Source organism: Octopus sinensis, linkage group LG22, assembly GCF_006345805.1.
Source record: "Octopus sinensis linkage group LG22, ASM634580v1, whole genome shotgun sequence".
Taxonomy (NCBI): Eukaryota; Metazoa; Mollusca; class Cephalopoda; order Octopoda; family Octopodidae; genus Octopus; species Octopus sinensis.
Genome location: NC_043018.1, coordinates 23,920,820 through 23,937,514, shown reverse-complemented (window position 1 = coordinate 23,937,514; position 16,695 = coordinate 23,920,820). Strand labels below are relative to the sequence as shown.

The 16,695-nt window shown below is 38.8% G+C and overlaps 1 protein-coding gene across 13 annotated transcripts in view; it reads left to right on the top strand.

The window, feature by feature from the left end:
* LOC115223204 (caspase-8) overlaps positions 1-16,695 on the top strand; it is a 45,348-nt gene that overhangs the window by 26,348 nt on the left and 2,305 nt on the right. For 2 of the 13 annotated variants that reach the window (XM_036512126.1, XM_036512123.1), the window contains 8 exons: positions 71-109; positions 1,791-1,835; positions 2,717-2,752; positions 4,644-4,694; positions 5,822-5,893; positions 10,589-10,915; positions 14,447-14,594; positions 16,224-16,363. In XM_036512126.1, coding sequence (XP_036368019.1) covers positions 71-109; positions 1,791-1,835; positions 2,717-2,752; positions 4,644-4,694; positions 5,822-5,893; positions 10,589-10,915; positions 14,447-14,594; positions 16,224-16,278 — 773 coding nt within the window. In that variant the 3' untranslated portion in view covers positions 16,279-16,363. The remainder of the gene's footprint in view (positions 1-70; positions 110-1,790; positions 1,836-2,716; positions 2,753-4,643; positions 4,695-5,821; positions 5,894-10,588; positions 10,916-14,446; positions 14,595-16,223; positions 16,364-16,695) is intronic. The other 11 variants (XM_036512130.1, XM_036512125.1, XM_036512129.1 and 8 more) reach the window with 7 other exon arrangements.

Here is a 16,695-nt window from a genome sequence, read left to right as displayed (position 1 = left end):
TTCATCTCTGTATTTTTTGGTATTGTAATCTCTATGATGTTGTCTAATATAGAATACTTCTAATATGCAGGCCCAGAGGTATCAGTGAAGGCGCAACCACTAATTGAAAGTGAGGAATATTTATTTTGTATTTCGTGTTTTTACAATTTTAAGCTACATAAAATATTTTAATAAAGTATATGATGCATGTGGTATGCATAATATAGGAATCTTTATGTTCGCCCGCACACACCAGTTTACTTAGGCTGATTTTCTCGAACCAGATGCCCTTCTAGTCATCAGCCCCTACCTGCATCCAAGCAAGGTAATTTTCCCCCATGGTTAGACTTGCCTTTGCAGAATATTGGAAATGAATGATATTCATTTACAGCAATCATGTAATATGACAAGGCCACACACACACACACACACACACACACACACACACACACACACCACACACACACACACACCTCTAATATGCAGGTGAAGCAACAATACTGCCTTCCCAAGAATCTCTGAGTATTCTCACATGCATTGGTCAGAATCTATTTATTTTGAATTTTGTGCTTTTTCTTTTCTAACTTGATAAAATTTTAAAATAAATTAGATAATGCATGTTGTATGCATGATATATAAATATTCCTGGCTCAGTGGTTAGAGCATTGGACTTACAATCAATAGGTAGCAAGTTCAATTCCTGGACTGGGCTGTGTGTTTTGCTCTTGAGCAACACACTTTATTTCATGTTGCTCCAGTTTACTCTGCTGTAGAAATGAGTTGCAATGTCACTGGTGCCAAGGTGTATCAGCCATTTCCTTTCCCTTGGATAACATTGGCCAGTGCTGTAGAGAGGGGAGTCTGTTATGCATGGGTGACTGCTGGTCTTCCATAAACAACCTTGCCCTGACATGTGCCTTGGAGGGGAACTTTCTAGGTGCAATCTCATGATTATTCACGACTGAAAGGTGTCTTTTATTTTTCCATGCTTGCATGGGTTGGGTGAAGTTTATTGAATCAGATTTTCAACAACCAGATGCCCTTCTAGTGACCGACCCTTATCTGTTTCCAAGCAAGGTAATTTTCTCCCGTGATTAGACATGTTTTTGCAGAATATTGAGAATGAATTGTATTCATTTGCAACAATCATGCAATATCATAATGAGGTGATACACACACACAAACACACACACACACATATCTTTGTTAGAAACCAGTTACTGCCTTGCAAGAAGGCTTGAAACAATAAAAGAGAACATACATACATCTATCTATGAGCGTTTCTCTTTGTGCCTTTAAATTGATGTCGTATGCATAGCAGTTATGCTTATTTATGTACCGTATAAGCAACGGATCTCATACTGTTGCGCAGTTCAGTATGCTTAGTCTATTGGAATAAAGTACTCACTTGAAAACAAGTAATCATTCTCATTTATGAGAGTGTTGTAATTCACTTGAAGCATTGTAGTACAGAAGTAGAAAAAGAAAAGGAAAATAAAGACAGTTTCAAACGATGCAGCAAGTTTTAGAAAAACCTTTATATTTCATACACAAAGGCCTACCTTCAGAAGGAAGTAGTCCAAGAAACGTGTACTTACATCAATTTTTGTCATTTCATCTTCCTTCTTAGTATGGGTCTTTGCAACTGAAATATCAAGGTTTTTGTAGAACTTTCTGCATTGCTAGAAACTTTCTTTATTTTCCTTTTCTTTGTTCTTTTTCTAATTTGCATTTATATTTTTTTATCTCTGTATTTTTTGGTATTGTAATCTCTATGATGTTGTCTAATATAGAATACTTCTAATATGCAGGCCCCAAGATACAACCGGAGTCACAACAATCTTTAAGTTCTGAAAGTGAGAAATATTTATTTTGTATTTCGTGTTTTTACAATTCTAAACTAAATAAAGTATTTTAATAAAGTATATGATGCATGTGGTATGCATAATATATATGTTCATTCACACACATCATCAACATCGTTTTAACATGCAATTTTCCATGCTTGCATGAGTTGGCTGAAGTTTATTGAGGCAGATTTTCTACAACCAGATGCCTTTCCTCTCATCATCTCACCTATTTCCAAGTTTGGAGACACCCCCCCCCCCCATCCACATGCCCTCCTCCATACACATGACTGGATTTCACTGTTTCTGTGTACCAAATTCTCTCACAACACTTTGGTAAGCCCTGAGGCTATAATAGAAGACATTTACCGAAAGTGCCATGCCGCGGTGCTGAACCCCAAACCATGCGGTTCAGAAGGAAACCTCTTAGCCACAGACTCACACCTACACCTATTATATCATCATCATCATCATCGTTTAACGTCCGTTTTCTGCGCTAGCACAGGTTGGACGGTTCGACCGGAGTCTGGGAAGCCAGGAGGCTGCACCAGGCTCCAGTCTGATCTGGCAGTGTTTCTACAGCTGGATGCCCTTCCTTACGCCAACCACTCTACGAGTGTAGTGGGTGCTTTTTACGTGCCACCGGCACAGGTGCCAGGGGAGTCTGGCAGCGGCCACGATCGGTTGGTGCTTTTAACGTGCCACCGGCACAGAAGCCAGTCAAGGTGGCACTGGCATCGAATGGTGCAAAACTGAGAATTACCATTTGGTTTACACCTGTTGAAAAATTAGGGGCCTTCTGTGTCTGTTTCCCATCTGGTTATATCCTTAGTATAAGTATACGTTTTTTATCTGTTGTTTATTTACAATGCATTTTGTCATTTATTCAGTAACGGTATACAATGCACATCCCACTTTTATTAACAGTAAGTCTATACATATATTCTGTGTGAATTTACTTTTGCCTTCATTCTGTCTCCCTTTCCCTCTTATTTCTAGTCTGTCCACTTTACCCTTTTTTCTCTCTGTTGCCCTCTCACTTGTATTTGTAGCCTTTCTCCTTTCCCTCCCCCACCTTCATTCCTTCCTTTATTTTCTCTCTCTCTCTCTCTCCCTCTTTCTTGTCCTCTTTCTCCTCTACTTGCTGCTGCCACATGACCTGTGGCCAGCTTTCCTTCCATTCTCTCCCTTTTTCACACCAGCTGCATAGCTATCTGGTTGCAAAAATTTCTCTCTCTTGCTATTTGCTATTTCCTATATCCTTTAGGATTCCTTCTAAGCGTTACCTACCATTCTTGTCTTTTTGGCTCTAAGGCCATATTTTACTCTTTTCTTATTTTATATTTGTCCATCGTCTTAAATTACATTTTTTAACTTTCGTAAGTCCACTCTGTGTTGTTTTGTTTGCTCGAGGCCCTACATCCTCTGCAGCTTTTGCAGGCACCACTGATATGGGAAGTTTTCAGTTGTATCACTAATAGTTAATAATTTCTTTCAGTCATTTGACTGCAGCCATGCTGGAGCACTGCCTTTTAGTTGAACAAAACGACCCCAGGACTTATTCATTGCAAGCCAAACCTAGTACTTATTCTATCGGTCTCTTTTGTCGAACTGCTAAGTTATGGTGATGTAAACATACCAACATCAGTTGTCAAGCGACACACACACAAACACACACACACACATGTATATATATAACCCGTGCTAGCACGGAAAACGGACGTTAAACGATGATGATGATGATGATATATATATATATATATATTATATATATATATACGACGAGCTTCTTTCAGTTTCCGTCTACCAAATCCACTCACAAGGCTTTGGTTGGCCCGAGGCTCTAGTAGAGGACACTTGCCCAAGGTGCCATGCAGTGGGACTGAACCTGGACCTATGTGGTTGGTAAGCAAGCTACTTTTATTCATATAATTTGCACAAGGGCATTACACAGATGTAGCTGCAGGCTGGACATTGCATTAATGAGATGAAATGATAAACGAAAAGGAGCAGAAGACGCCCGCCAATCTTCTGCTTCTCTAAAACATTGTTCTTCAAAAAACAAAACAAGGTATTAAACTTCTTACCCCAGTTCTTGCAATTACTGGACTTAATAGTCCATTACAAATTCTTGAATATATAAAGTGGTTGGCATTAGGAAGGGCATCCAGCCATAGAAACCTAGCCAAAACTGTGGCTCCTGGCATTAGCAGCTCCTGACAAGCCATCCAACCCATACCAGCAAGGAAAACAGACCTTAAGTGATGATGATGATGATGATGATGATGATGATGATGATGGTGTCATTAACTTATAAATACTGCATGGTGTTTTGAATTAGGTATTGTCATGATGATGATGGGAGAAAAGATGAAAAGTGAGCATGTCCCCGTCACTTAGCGGTTCGGCAAAAAGAGACCGATAGAATAAGTACTGGGCTTACAAAGAATAAGTCCCAGGGTCGATTTGCTCGACTAAAGGCGGTGCTCCAGCATGGCCGCAGTCAAATGACTGAAACAAGTAAAAGAGTAAAAGAGCAAAGAGTATGTAAGTTATGAGGCCACATTGTATTGGACTCATTCAAATTAAATATTAAAAAATATCTACACATGCATTCTGCTGAGTGGTTGGTGTTAGGAAGGGCATCCAACCGTAAAAATCCTGCCAAAACAGACACAAAAGTCTGGTGCAGGCTTCTGCCTGACCGGCACCTGTCAAACCCTCCCACCCATGCCAGCATGGAAAGCTGATGTTTGACGATGAGGATAATGATAATGATGATGATGAAACAATTTTCTGTTTTCTCTGTCTTTTAAGAGTCCAAACGGAGGAGTGTTGACTGTTATAGAATGGAATCTGTGCCAAGAGGTCAGTTTTATATCTTTTTCTCTCTCTTTTGTTTATATGTGTTTTGACTCTGAAGAAGAGAATTTTGAAAAGAAATAGAGATGAACAACATTGTGTGGCAAGAGTGTGTCTTACAATCTATTTACTTCCAACAGACAGTCTGTTGAGATGTTTTGGAAGAATAACATGTAACCTAACGATATGTCTTTTTTTTACTCCTCTGATGAGATTTTGCCCAATAAAATGTTTTAATTACTGGAATTTAATTCTTTTGGGCAAAATCAAAACAGCTGTAATTGAACATGTTGAATTTTTGCTGTTAATAGATTATATTAACACTACTACTTCATTTTCTGGATTTTAATTTGAATATTTATAAACCAAGATTTATATTTAAATCTATTATCTTTGGAATGTTATTATTCACAACAAAATAATAGGTAACAAACCAGTACTTGATTGGATATTTTCTATCCCTTAAGGTGATTATTTTAACCCACCCTCTCTTTCTCATTATATATATATATATATATATATATATATATTATATATATATATATATATATATATATATACCTTAAATATTAAATATTTAACATAATAAATGTGTTGTAGGAAATAATCCTAATGTTTTAACTTTCAAATTTAGTTAATGGAGTTTTTTCTATAAGAAAAATTATTGTTTTATTATTTTAAAAATAAATATTGTTTAACTCTATTTGCTTATTTATTTAACTATTATCGTTAACCTGAAGATTGACTATAATTTTAAATTGAATTTATTTCAATTGAATTTAAATTTAATTGTAATTCAAATTTAATTTAGATGTCTTTAGCATTGTTGCACAAAATTCCACCTAACCTTTAGTCACGTCTATCTCAACTTATTGACATGCAGATATCCAGGCTGGGCATTTGCTTCATTACATCTCCCTCACTTGTTTGAGAGAGTCTGTGAAGTTCATTAACAGTTATCTCGTTCTTGAACTAACTTACAATGAAAAGAAATTAATTAAAATTCTTGTGAATGTGGTCAGTATCCCCCTATCATAAACTCATTTAAACTCATACCTTATATTTATTTGTTATTTGAAATCTAATGAATTAAACTCATTTCACTTGCCTTTTTTTTAACTTTATTTCCATAGGGTATTGTGTCATAATAAACAACATTGAATTTGCTGGTGGGTCACAGAGACTAGGTGCTAAAGTGGATGAAGGTAATTTGGTCTTCAGAGACCTTTTCAAATTTCATATGTTAAGGTTATCGCTATAGATTTTCTATAGAAATTATAGCTAGCACCGATTTGTTATGATGTTTAATATCCGAATTCATCTAATGTAAACAACAATGCGATAAAAGATGGAAAAATTAAGGAGCACTCCGTTGGTTATGACATCAAGGGTCCCAGCTGAAACAATCAACGGAACAGCTTGCTCGTGAAATTAATGTGCAAGTGGGTGAGCAATCCACAGACACGTGTACCCTTAAGGTAGTTCTCAGGAAGATTCAGCGTGACACAGAATGTGACAAAGCTGGTCTTTTGAAATACAGGTACTACTCACTTTTGCCAGCTGAGTGAACTGGAACAACGTGAAATAAAGTATGTTGCTCAAGGACATAATGTGTCACCAGGAATTGAACTCAAGACATTACAGTTAAATGCTGTAACCACTAAGCCACATGCCTTCACAATGGAAAAATAGGTAATGGGTGTATATACATATTTTAGGAGTTCTTGTTCCTTCTTCAGTATTACTTGTAATAATAGCACTGCTAACACAGTACAATACATATTTGACTTATAAAGTGTTTAATATTCTTTGTAGTATATTATGTTTGTATAATTAAATCTGGTGTCCCTACAAGTCATTAATTTTCAAATTTTTGTTCTAAATATTTTTTCTTCTAAGAGTTACCTGTTGTAAGCCAATGAAATGAATTTCTGTTATGTTAATAAACAGATGAGATAAACCTGAGACTATAGCAGTCTATTATAGGAAAGGAAATGTTCATCTTTTATCTTTTACTTGTTTCAGTTGTTAGACTGCAGCCATACTGGGGCACCACCTTGAACAACTTGTTTTAATCAAAGGAACTGACTCCAGTACTTACATTTTTGTTAAGCCTGGAACTCATTCTATCAGTTTCTTTTGCTAAACTGCTAATTTATGGAGATGTGTACACACCAACGTTGGCTGTCAAGTGGTGGTAGATGAGTACAGACCCCAAAACACACACATATATATGTCAGGTTTCTTTCAGTTTCTGTCTACCAAATTTGGTCAGCTTGAGGCTATAATAGAAGACACTTGCCCAAGGTTCCACACAGTGGGCCTGAACTTGGAACCATGTGGTTGTGAAGCAAGCTTCTTACCACACAACCACATCTGTGCCTAGAAAAAGTGAAGAGAAATAAATAAAATGAACAAAAAGCCCTCTGGTACTAATTTTTTGCAATTATGGTAACCGAGGCAGTGTGCGGTGAAATGTCCTGTGCAAAGAGTTCCCTCTACCTAAAGTTTTCTTTGTTTCTCTTTTATTCTTTTACTTGTTTTGGTCATTTTGACTGTGGCCTTGCTGCAGTACAACTTTGAAGAGTTTCAGTCAAGCAAATTGAACCCAGGATCTATTTCTTAAGCCTGGTACTTGCTCTATCAGTCTTGTTTGCTGAACTGCTAAGTTACAGGAACATAAATACACCAATACTAGTTGTCAAGCGGTGGGGGGGAGGACAAATACACAGACACACACGTACACATATGACAGGCTTCTTTCAGTTTTCATCTACTAAATCCACTCACAAAGTTTTGGTCAGCCTGAGGCTATTGTAGAAGACACTTGCCCAAGGTATCACGCAGTGGGATTGAACCTAGACCATGTGGTTAGGAAGCAAGATCAGCTGTGTGGTAAGAAGTTTGCTTCCCAGCCACATGGTTCCAGGTTCAGTTCACTACTACAGCCTTGGTCCCACCAAAGCTTTGTGAGTGGATTTAGTAGATGAAAACTGAAAGAAGCTCATAGGATGTGTGTGTGTGTATTTGTATTTGGTTGCCCCCACCACTACTTGATAACCGGTGTTGGTGTGTTTACACCCCCATAATTTAGCAGTTTGGCAAAAGAGACTAATATAATATGTACCAGGTTTAAAAAAGAAATATATGAAAATATGTACTGAGGTTGATTTGTTCAACTAGCTTTTGGCTGTAATCTGATGACTGAGACTAGTAAATGATAAAAGATTTTCATGTTGATAAGCCACAAAATAATAAAACATTGTGTACAGTGCTCAGGTGCACTACAACTCATCTAAAATGTATGTATAGTACATAGGGTAATGTGCAAGCGTCAGGAAAAGAACAGTGCATGGGTCATGACATACACATATGTGTATGAGTATGGAAGGGGGACAATCAGGTGTAGTTTCGGCGGATTTCAGAAAGCATGAGGGCCTTAAAGGATGCAGTGTCATGGCAGTCAACAACTGACGCAGGCAGTTTGTTCCATGCTTTAGCAACTCTGAGCGTGGAAAAATGTTTCCGAAAGTCATGGGAGTTGTGCTATTTTCTGACTTTGTAGGCATGTCCACGTGTGTTGGACACATGGAGATCAAAAAGGTGTTCAGTGTTGTTGTTGGTGAGGTGGTTGATAACTTTGTGGGTGTTTACCAAGTCCATCACCAGACGCCGGAGCTTCAGTGAATCCATGCCCAGGGAAACAAGGCGCTCAGAGTACGGTAGGTGTCTGATGGAGGGTATGCATTTGGTTGCACGTCTCTGAACAGATTCCAGGAGGTCAATATTCTGAGCAAGATAGGGGTTCCAAACTGATGATGCGAATTCCAAGTGTGGTCGTACCATAGCTGTATACAGCTTTAAATAGATGGCTGGAGAGCGGCTAACAAAAGTCTTGCTGAGTGATGCCAAGACACCCTCGGCCTTCTTGGCAATTTTAGAGATATGCTTTGTCCAACGCAAATCACTGCTGACAGTGATGCCTAGGTCAGGCTCGCAAGAGGATTTCTTGATATCAGTGTTGTGGAGGGAGTATGTGGATGCAGGGTTTTTTCTCCCAAAATGCATGGTGGTACACTTGTCCACAGCCAGTTTCAGTTGCCAGTCTGTGATCCATTGCTGCATTGTGTCCAGGTCTGATTGCAGGAAAGAGTTGTAGACATCAGGATCTGTCCTCTTGATTTCAAGGTACAGCTTGATGTCGTCTGCATATTTCAATACCGTGGCATTCTTTAAATTGGCATCTATGTCATTAATGTATGCCACAAACAAGAGGGGACCAAGAACAGATCCCTGTAGTACACCTGATGACATCTCATATGGTGTAGAATGCTGTCCTAGAACTGTGACTACCTCCTTTCGGCTGAGAATGAAGGATTTCAACCAGTTAAAAAGATCATCCCTCACACCCATTGCAGAGAGTTTCACCATAAGCCTTTTGTGTGGCACAGAATTAAAAGCCTTAGCAAAGTCAAGGTAGACAACATCCACCCATGAGCCACTGTCAGTGATCTGAGTAATGTCCTCAAGGAACTTGACAAGCTGATCAGTGCAGCTGGAGTTAGGGACAAATCCATATTGTGAGGGTCAGATGAGACTGTGAGAGCTCCAGAAGTTCCAAAGTGTTTCTCTGACACACGATTCCATCAGTTTTGCAATACACCTAGTGAGACTGACTAGGCGATAGTTGAGTAGTACCATTGTTGAGACAGTACTGGAAAAAAATAGAAAGCGGGTGTAAAAAGAAGTACCTGCCACGTTTGAGAAGCAGGTATGTAACGCCATCAAGACCAAGGGAGGCATAGTTGTGCTTATTTTGAAGGTGACGTTGCAGCATTGCAGGTGTAAATTCCATAGTTGTTATGGAATTTGCTGTTAGAGATGGTGAAGATGGTACATTTTGATTTTCAACAGTGAATATGCTTGCATAGCACTCGGCAATGAGTTCTGCGCATTCCTTGGGATCGTCAGGGATTTGGCTTGTGTGAGGGTTGCGAAGAGGGTCCACTGGAGAGTGAGGTCTCTGCTTCGAATGCACATATTTCCAGAAAACCTTGCTGTCAGGATTGGCTGCTATGCACTGTTCAAATTCATGCTGTAACATCAATGTCCACCACTCCTGAATGGGATTTCAGGTGAGTTGTCTCACCTGTCCATGACTTTCAGGTGTTTCAACACCTGGCACCTTGAGAGAGTAATTTTCACCCCAGCAAATTGCAGCCTACCAGCAAATACATGAGGCGGATACGTTAAGAATGTGTGGTCAATAATGGCCATTACAAGGCAGTGAGCTGGCAGAAGCGTTAGCATACCGGGTGAAATGCTTAGTGGTATTTCATCTGTCTTTACGTTCTGAGTTCAAATTCTGCCGAGGTCAACTTTGCCTTTCATCCTTTTGGGGTTGATAAATTAAGTACCTGTTGCGTACTGAGACCGATCTAATCGACTGCCCTCCTCCCCAAAAATTTTGGGCCTTGTGCCTTGAGTAGAAAAGAATAATGTCTTTTACACTAGTGCTGTTTCTGTTTCATATTTGAATAAAAGTTAAATGATATCCCATCCCAAATATTCTACCTGTTCTACTTTCAGCCCTTCAAAACATATGGCCCCCTCGCATTGACCTTATGCTGCTATTTTAATAATAAATGTTGACATCATTGACATCTCGAATCTATAAGATAATACATGATTAATTCAAAGCAATATAAATAAACGATGCATTTGACAAAATAGTCTTCAATGCCTAAAGGGTTAAAACTGTAATATACAATTGCTATGTAATTATTAGTATCATTTCTATAATTAATTAAGAAATATTATAAATCATATTATAATTACACTATTTTTAAATGTCTTTTTTTTTTTTGGTTTTTAAACAATTATTATATATTATATTACAGATGAACTTCAGAAATTATTTGAAAAATTTCAATTCACTGTAAAAATACATAAAAATTTAAGCAGCAATGAAATGAAAGAATGTTTAAAAAAATATAGGAATGAAAACCACAAGCTGTATGATTGTTTTGCCTGCTTCATCCTATCACATGGAGCAAAAGATGAAGTATTTGGAAGCGACTCTAAACCTGTGGTGATTAATGACTTGATAGAGCTCTTTAATACAGACAAATGCCCGTCTCTTGAAAATAAGCCGAAATTATTTTTTATCCAAGCATGTCAAAACGAAAATGATCAGAAAGATTGTTCTTTTGATGCTATGGGTCCCTGTAAGTAATGTTTGAATTCTTTGATCTTACCATGATAATTTGTCTGATGAAGTAGTATATTCTTTTATTTGTTTCAGTCATTTGACTGTAGCTATGCTGGAGCATCGCCTTTAGTTGAACAAATCAACCCCAGGACTTATTCCTTGTAAGCCTAGTACTTATTCCATCAGTCCCTTCTGCTGAACCACTAAGCAACAGGGATGCAAACACACCAACATTGGTTGTCAAGCAATGGTAGGCGGGGTACACAATACACACAGACACACAAATACACACAGACACACAAATACACACACACACACACACACACGCACACACACACACGATGAGTTTCTTTCAGCTTCTTTCTACCAAATCCACTCACAAGGCTTTGGTTGGCCTAAGGCTATAGCAGAAGACATTTGCTCAAGGTGCCATGCAGTGGGACTGAACATGGAACCATGTGGTTGGGAAGCAAGCTTTGTACCACACAGCCATTATTTTTCATTTATTGGTTTTTGGAGTTAAGACAGAAAAACAAACAAAATGACTTTTAAATATATTTCTAGGTAAAGACATGTTTGTATGAGTAAGAAGCTTGCTTCGCAATGACATGGTTTCAAGTTCAATCCCTCTGTGTGGCACTTTGAGCAAGAGTTTTCTACTATAACCCCAGGCTAATCAATGCCTTGTGAGTGAATTTGGTAAATGGAAACTGTGTGGAAGCTCTCTGTATATATGTATTTATATGTGTGTGTGTATGTGTGTGTGTGTTTGTGTGTGTGTTTGTGTGTGTGTGTGTGTGTGTTTGTGCGTGTGTTTGTGTGTGTGTTTGTGTGTGTGCGTGCGTTTGTGTGTTTGTGTGTGTGTTTGTGTGTGTGTGTTTGTGTGTGTGTGTTTGTGTGTGTGTGTGTGTGTGTGTGCGTGCTTTTTTGTGTGTGTTTGTGTGTGCGTTTGTGTGTGTGTTTGCATGTGTGTTTGCATGTGTGTGTGTGTGTGTGTGTGATAGTGAAGGCACATAACTTAGTCTTCAGGATATTCAGTACATGATTGTAAGGTTGTGAGTTCGATTCCCACCAGCCCATTGTGTCCTTCAGCAAGACACTTCATTTCACATTGCTCCAGTTCACCCAACTAGCAAAAACGAGTGGTACCTGTATTTCAAAGGGCCAGCTTTGTCACCTTCTGAATCACACTGAATTTCCCTGAGAACTTGCATTAAGTGTACACATGTCTGTAGAGTGCTCAACCACTTGCACTTTAATTTCACCAAGCAGAGGCTGTTCTGTTGATCGGATCAGCTGAAACCCTCGTCGTGGCAACTGACAGAGAGCCAGTTTATGTATTTGTGTTCATAGCCCCTATCACTGTTTGACAAATGGTGTTGGTTTGATTACATCCCTGTGGCTTACTGGTTCAGGAAAAGAGACCGATAGAATAAGTACCGGACCTAAAAAACATACCTACCGTGGTGGTCAATTAGTTCAATTAAACCTATTAAGGTGATGTTCCAGTATGGCCACAGTCCAAAAACTGAAACAAGTAAAAGGCGATTAAGCTGGAATTTAGAATATAATAAAGGGCAAATATATATTGGTTTCAAATTTTTGTACAAAGCCTGGAATTTGGACGGAGAGTACTAGTCAATTACACCAGCCCCAGTGTTCAATTGGTACATAATTTATTGACCCCCGAAAGGATGAAAAGCAAAAGCAACTTTGGTGGAATTTGAACCCATTGTTGAGTAGATGTGAGAGGTCAGTAGAATATTTGGGCTGGATATGGTCAGTTTAAAAGCTAAAGGGTTAAAGATGTATTAGATAACAAGGTCCTAGATATATCTGGTTCAAATATTCTACTGACCTCTCACATCTACTCAACAATGACATACTAAAAATATACAATCACATCTTCAAAATTTCAAAACTATAAGATAATGCTCGATTAGTTCAAAAGAATGTGAATGAAAAAGCATTACATTTGGCTGAACATTCTGAATGCTACTCAATGTGAAGAAAATTCTAACTGGTCCCCACCTGCAAGGTCATTTGCTGTTTATCTTGATATGAGATCACCATGTCGCGCACATATGGTTGTGATGCATGTGCCTGGTGTACCCTTATCAGACGGGTAGTCATGATGGGTATATTGGGTTTCGTATATTTTACCCCAGTGTCACTTTGATGGCATGAACTGCTCTCTCACTCAATAATAATAATAATGATGATGATGATGAAGATGATAATGAATTTTGTACACAGTGTTCAGGTGCACTACAACTCCTCAGAAAAAGTAACCAAAACTACAAGAACTGTACATCGAATATGTACAGTGGGTGAAGCAGTAAATAAATCTTCAAAAAAGACAAAAAAGAAAAAATGGCAGGTTGGGGGTGCAATGTGACAAATTTCAGGAAGCATGGAAGTTTCAAAGGGTGTAATGTCTCAGCAACTAACAACTGATGCAGATAGTTTATTCCATGCTTCAGCAGTTCTAGGTACTGTTTTGTTCTTTTGATTTTGTGAGCATGTCCCTGAGTGTCACGCATGTTATTCAAAAAGCTGCCCAAGGTTATTGTTGGAAAGACAATGGATAGTCTTGCGCTCATTATTTAGAACTTAACAAATGACCAATTTATTGGGTTGGAACAAAAGTTTGTGCCAGTTTTTCAAGTGGTGGCACTTGAATATGTGATTTTGTATCTCATATGACAGAAGTATATGTCATCATCGTTTAATGTCTGCATTCCATGCTAGCATGGGTTGGACGATTTGACTGAGGACTGGCGAACCAGATGGCTGCATCAGATTCCAATCTGATCTGGCAGAGTTTCTACAGCTGGATGCCCTTCCTAACTCCGAGAGTGTAGTGGCTGCTTTTACGTGCCACTGGCACGAGGGCCAGTCAGGCGATACTGGCAGTGGCCACACTCAAATGGTGCTTTTTCTATATTTTCTAAATGGTGATATTCCAACACAACTTTCTATACGATCACTGTATGGATGGTTTATTTCTACTGTTTTTACATGAAAAGTGAAATGGAAGAAAATGAGATACATTCCCATCATTTGGTGCTCTTTTATTTTCTGAAAGGTTAAAAAAACACTCTCCAGGTTTGGGTGTGTGGTAAGAAGCTTGTTTCTCAACCACATGGTTCCAGATCTTTGGCAATCTGCTGTGCTTGAGTAGATTCATCAAGCCAAGTGGAACTGTAGTCATGGCCAGATACTCGTGTTAGTGATGAATAAAAGGCACCTTTGCCAGTGTTGTGTAAGAGGCAGCTGTGCAGGTGACACATAAAGGGATCTGCTACATTCCTGGATGGTTGGTATTAGGAAGGGCATCCAGCCATAGAAATTAAGCCAAACCGGACTGAAGCTCTCTGGCTTACCAGTTCCAGTCAAACTGTCTAATCCATGCCAGCATGGAAAATGGATGCTAAACAATGAAGATGAGAACTATGATGTAATTTCTTTGCTAAAAGATCTGATGGATCTGGGCAGATCTTGAGATAAACAACAACAACCCATTTGCTTTCTTTTCTCCTTTTAGCTGTACATTATCAAAATCCTGTGTTAAAAGCAGATGTTTCTGTCTTCATGTCTACCATAGCTGGTTATTATTCATATCGGTGTCCACAGAATGGATGCAGATTTATCAAACATATTACTGAAGAATTTTCAACTAATGCTGAAGAAAAGTAAGTGTTGTAATTTATTCCCAGTTGATGCAAGTATGAAAAAAAAATAAAACATTCTTATTTTTCTGGGGTTCAATTACTTAACTGTGTTCTCCTACAAAGAGAAAGAAGGTTAGGGAGAAATGTTGGGTGTTGTTAAGAGAGAAGAGTGGCTGACAATATGTGCATCCCTGATTATGAGCAGAAGTAGTGGTGGTGGTGGTGGGGGGCATCGTAGCCATGTGTTGAAAAGAATTCTTTGGGGTTTGGATAATTCACCTTTGGAAACATGGGTGTTTCTTTCAACATCTTTAACCCATTAATTTCCAACCTGGCTGAAACCCCCTCTGGCTCTGAGTACAAATGTCTTGTTTACATAAGTTTTGAATTAAAATCTTCCACGAAACCTTAGTTACAATTAATGTCCCTAACACTAGCTGAATGATAACTATTTTACTAAATTCTTAGTTATATTTAAAATTAATTGAAAGAAACACAGAGCATCTCAAAATTAATACAGTAGCAAAAGCATTAAACAACCCTTATTCAGGGACCTTTCGAGCAGGATGGGCTACTCACCTGCAGAAAATTCTAACTGGGCCTCATCTGCAAAGTCCATGTGCTGTTAATCTTGATATGAGATCACCATGTTGCGCACATATGGTTGTGATGCATGTGCCTGGTGTACCCTTATCAGACGGGTAGCTATGATAGGTATACTGGGCTTCGTATATTTTACCCCAGTGTCACTTTGATGGCATGTGCTGCTAATAATAATAGTAATAATAATGACTCTCCTGTCAAAGACAACATATGAGTCTTCAGCTTTCACCAAATGACCCACAAAAATTTGTTAATAAGGATCAAATGTATTTACTGTACATTAGTTCATTCTCTCCATCAAATTGACATTGACGGGAATAGGTGTCTGGTGTGCCGCATGTCAAAGTGATCGCAAATCAGTGTGAGATGAAAGGTTTTACTCAAAAACACAATGCTTCATCCAGTCTGGAAATTGAAATTGTGATCTTGCAGTCATGAGTGCAAAACCCTAACAACTAGGTCATGCGCCGTCAATAATTATCTTAAAGAGCATTCAAAGTGACAGATTCAGTTTGCTGTTACTTCAGCTTTCTTGATGCTACTTAAAATGGCTCATATTAAGCAACAACAACGAAAATAATCATAATAATAATAATAATAATATTGATGATAGGCGCAGGCATGGCTATGTGGTAAGCAGCTTGCTTACCAACCACCTAGTTCCGGGTTCAGCCCCACTGCATGCCACCCTGTGCAAATATCTTCTACCATAGCCTCAGGCTCACCAAAGCCTTGTGAGTGGATTTGGTAGACGGAAACTGAAAGAAGCCCGTTGTATGTGATGTGTGTGTGTGTGTGTGTCTGTGTCCGTCCCCCCCAATATTGCTTGACAACCAATGTTGGTGTGTTCATGCCCCTGTAACTTAGCAGTTCGGCTAAAGGGGCTGATAGAATAAGTACTAGGCTTACAAAAAAGTAAGTCCCGGGGGTCGATTTGTTCGACTAAGGGCAGTGCTCCAGCATGGCCACAGTGAAATACCTGAAACAAGTGAAAGAATAAAAGAATGATGATGATGATAATGATGATGTGCATCTGTGCATTTTCAGGCATCTTCTAGAAATGATTACAAGTGTCATAAATTCCGTGTCAGATGAAGGTTAGGAGATAAACAGCTGCCTACCCACAGACATCAGCTTCGGAAAATGTTACGTTTCCTCAGCCATCCTCAAATGGATTTGGTATGTATCATCCTTTCTTTCTCTCCTCCTCTTCTTTATAATATGTGTGTGTGTGGGTTTGCTGTATGCATTTGTATGTTTGTGTGTGTTTGTGTACAGGCATCAGTACAATTGTATTTTATGCATGCAGGTGCAAGAGTGGCTGTGTGGTAAGTAGCTTGCTTACCAACCACATGGTTCCGGGTTCAGTCCCACTGCGTGGCACCTTGGGCAAGTGTCTTCTACTATAGCCTCGGACCGACCAAAGCCTTGTGAGTGGATTTGGTAGAGGGAAACTGAAAGAAGCCCGTCGTATATATGTATATATATATGTGTGTGTGTGCGTTTATGTTTGTGTGTC